Raw genomic sequence first — 2,825 nt, forward strand, 5'->3', positions numbered from 1 at the left:
TTGGTGTCATTTTCGCCATTGAGGTGCACAGCGCTAGGCACCGACGAATGCTTCTTCTGCTTGTACGTGTACTGATATACCCGAAATGACGTTCGGCATCAACCTAGCATCGATTAGCGATTGTCTGGAACGCCACGAGCGTCGCGAGCATCCGAACTGCAGCGTGCGCACGCTTGCACGTGCAGAAATGCCGCTGCGAATTATTCACTCCAGGTGGCACGCTGCTGCATCTGACACTGCACAGCCGGAGAGTAATCGTGTGTTGTGGCCGTTTGGCGTGCGGCCGGTCTAACAGCCGTGCTGGTTGGCTCATGGCTGGCGGAATTCTCCACCACGCCCTTCGGAGAGCCAATGGCTGGGGCCTGCACTGCAGCGTGGCGGAAGCGCTGATGTCAAACCTTGATGCCAGTTGCCGGGTATAAAGACCGCAGCGCCGGCGAAGCAGACACACACTCACTGGCGCGCTCTCCCAGCAGTCGGAGGTCCAACAAACCGCAAAGATGAACGCCAAGCTTGCGGTGAGTGTGCCCCGCACGATACCGGCTTTCGTTTGTGGCACTGATCGCCTAGCTAAGAGATATTTCAATATGAACGTTGTCATAGATGCAGCGGGCGGCAAGCCGTGCTGTTGTCATGACGGGCGCATTGCCAAGCGCCATCTGCTTCAGCACTCACGCTAACAATGTTGTTTTCAGCTGCTGCTTCTTGCTGCCTTGGTGGCTGTCGTCTCTGCGAGCCACGGAAACCGCGCGTACGGCGGACACGGTGTCGCCCACGGCGCGCGCAGTGCAAGCGGCGGCTTCGGCTACGGACACGGCGCGTCTCGCGGCCACGGCACCGGGCACCGCTACGGCCGCTCTCTCGCCTACGCTGGACGCGGCAGCTACGGTTATGGCCACGGCTTCGGCGGTCATGTGGCGGCTCCCGCCGGCCACGCATACGCCGGCTACGGACACGGCAGCAGCGGCTACCGAAAGCGTCGCTCGGCCTCCAGCCATTACGGACATACCTCCGGCGGCTACGGACACGCTGCCGGCACCTACGGCTACGGCGCCCATGCCTATTAAGGGCCCGCGTCCACCGCGTCCTCTGTCACCTTCGCGCATCGTCCAGCCAACGAAATGCGGTGCTGGCCACCGAATTTCTGTCGCGCTATGATTGCGTCGAATATACGTTGCGCTCAACATACTACAGTCATTATGGCGACAACTGTCAGCAGGCACATCTATCACGTGCCGCCCGTGCGAAGGCAAACAACAACAACAACAACGAAAACAGGCAGCAAACAACGACAAACAAAAACAAAAAATCGCGCCACAATATCAAGCACTGTGGCGCCCATTGGTCACCAGCGATTGCCGTACACGGCGTTCGCGTCGTATCTCGCATGCTGCAAATCTCACTAGTACTGTTGCGCTGCCGCGGCGGCAGGCGTGATTCGAACAGTCGACGCCTCAGTCAAGCGCACACGGTGTGGTGGTACGAGTGCCAACGTGCGTGGTAACTCGCGCGTCGCCTGCAAAAGCGCGGTCGCATTGATGTCCGGCAAGACGATGACGAATTTGGCGTTGGCCCGTCCTGGCTGCAGCGCAATATGAGCACGGCAAATAAACACCAACAACCAGCAAGAACTGAGAAAACAGAGCAGGCGCCCATGTGCACGGCCCCACTAAGGAAAACACTTGCGGGGCGTTGGGCAACTGTGTGCCTCTTCATGCACCGTTCGGAACCCGGTGGTGCGAGAACTGGCGCTGGTCTGTCCCCGTCACATGTTTGTGGACATTGTGGGCGCACGCAGGGACTCATGAGGCCTCGCTCTCTCTAGAGATAGCGCAACAAACGCCTCTCAAGACAATGACTTGAGCGCGTGCTCTCGCAGCCAGTCGTGCTCCAATTATCAGCGCTGCTCTCAATGAGGCGAGTTGTTCTAGCTGGCCTCGAACAATTATCGCGCCGCTGAACGGATGCCATGTTCGCATGCGCTACGGCTGCTATCCACGTCGCCTTCGATTTGCGCTCGGTTTGCATCGGTTGCGTTCGAATGGCGCATTGGCATTTGATTGCGTTTGAATGCTATTTCTGCCATTGATGCCATCGCTTGTTGCACCAAGCCATATTGTTTTTGAGCGCCGCACGTGAAATGCACGGTGATTCTTGGCCACGTGGTTAGACAAGCGGTCAGACCTTTGCGGTCTATGCGTCAGGCAAGCCGTCTTGACGCGTGCGTTTTTTTTTTTTTTTTTTTGTTGCTTTTTGTTTTTTTTTTGGTTTTGTTTTGTTTTTTTTTTTGGTTTTGTTTGGTCTACAGGCGCCTATATTGCCGCTATATCGAAATTCTCGACCGTTGGAGTGAACGAGAGCGAAATCCATGAGAAACTCGTCACGTCCACCTCGCTGCGAACCGGTTCTTGTTACGTGCTCGTGTGCTCGCTGGTCATTGGACGTTTGCTATCGCTTCTGGTTTGGTCCGAGGCGGCCAAATGCATTTTGTTTGTGAACATTGGCAAGTGCGTGTATGCCGTTCGCCATGGTTTGGTGCCAGGCGACCGAATTGGCGGCGCCATATCACCACTTGGTCAATGATGGCGACCCAAGAGCACCTCCGCAAGCAACAACGCTGGACGGTTCTTTTGACGAACCAGACGGCACGATGCATGGCGCCACCGACGGCCGAGTTTGCCGTGCCACTTAGGATTCGGTAGCAGCTGAAGTCTCATATTATACTGCTGGCGTGCAAGGGGCCGGCTCTAATCGTCGTCCTGGCCACGGCCATGACTATTTGGTGTCATTTTCGCCATTGAGGTGCACAGCGCTAGGCACCGACG

General features: G+C 56.8%; 1 protein-coding gene across 1 annotated transcript in view; it reads left to right on the forward strand.

Moving 5' to 3' along the window:
* The window catches only part of LOC119095896 (keratin-associated protein 19-2), a 30,605-nt gene extending 28,388 nt beyond the window's left edge, over window positions 1–2,217 (forward strand). The window contains exons 2-3 of the mRNA XM_037218753.1: window positions 410–518; window positions 696–2,217. Coding sequence (XP_037074648.1) covers window positions 501–518; window positions 696–1,067 — 390 coding nt within the window. The 5' untranslated portion in view covers window positions 410–500 and the 3' untranslated portion in view covers window positions 1,068–2,217. The remainder of the gene's footprint in view (window positions 1–409; window positions 519–695) is intronic.
* The last annotated feature ends 608 nt before the right edge of the window (window positions 2,218–2,825 follow it).

The sequence above is a fragment of the Pollicipes pollicipes genome, unplaced genomic scaffold, assembly GCF_011947565.3.
Source record: "Pollicipes pollicipes isolate AB1234 unplaced genomic scaffold, Ppol_2.1 Scaffold_4219;HRSCAF=4965_pilon_pilon_pilon, whole genome shotgun sequence".
In the NCBI taxonomy this organism is placed as follows: domain Eukaryota; kingdom Metazoa; phylum Arthropoda; class Thecostraca; order Pollicipedomorpha; family Pollicipedidae; genus Pollicipes; species Pollicipes pollicipes.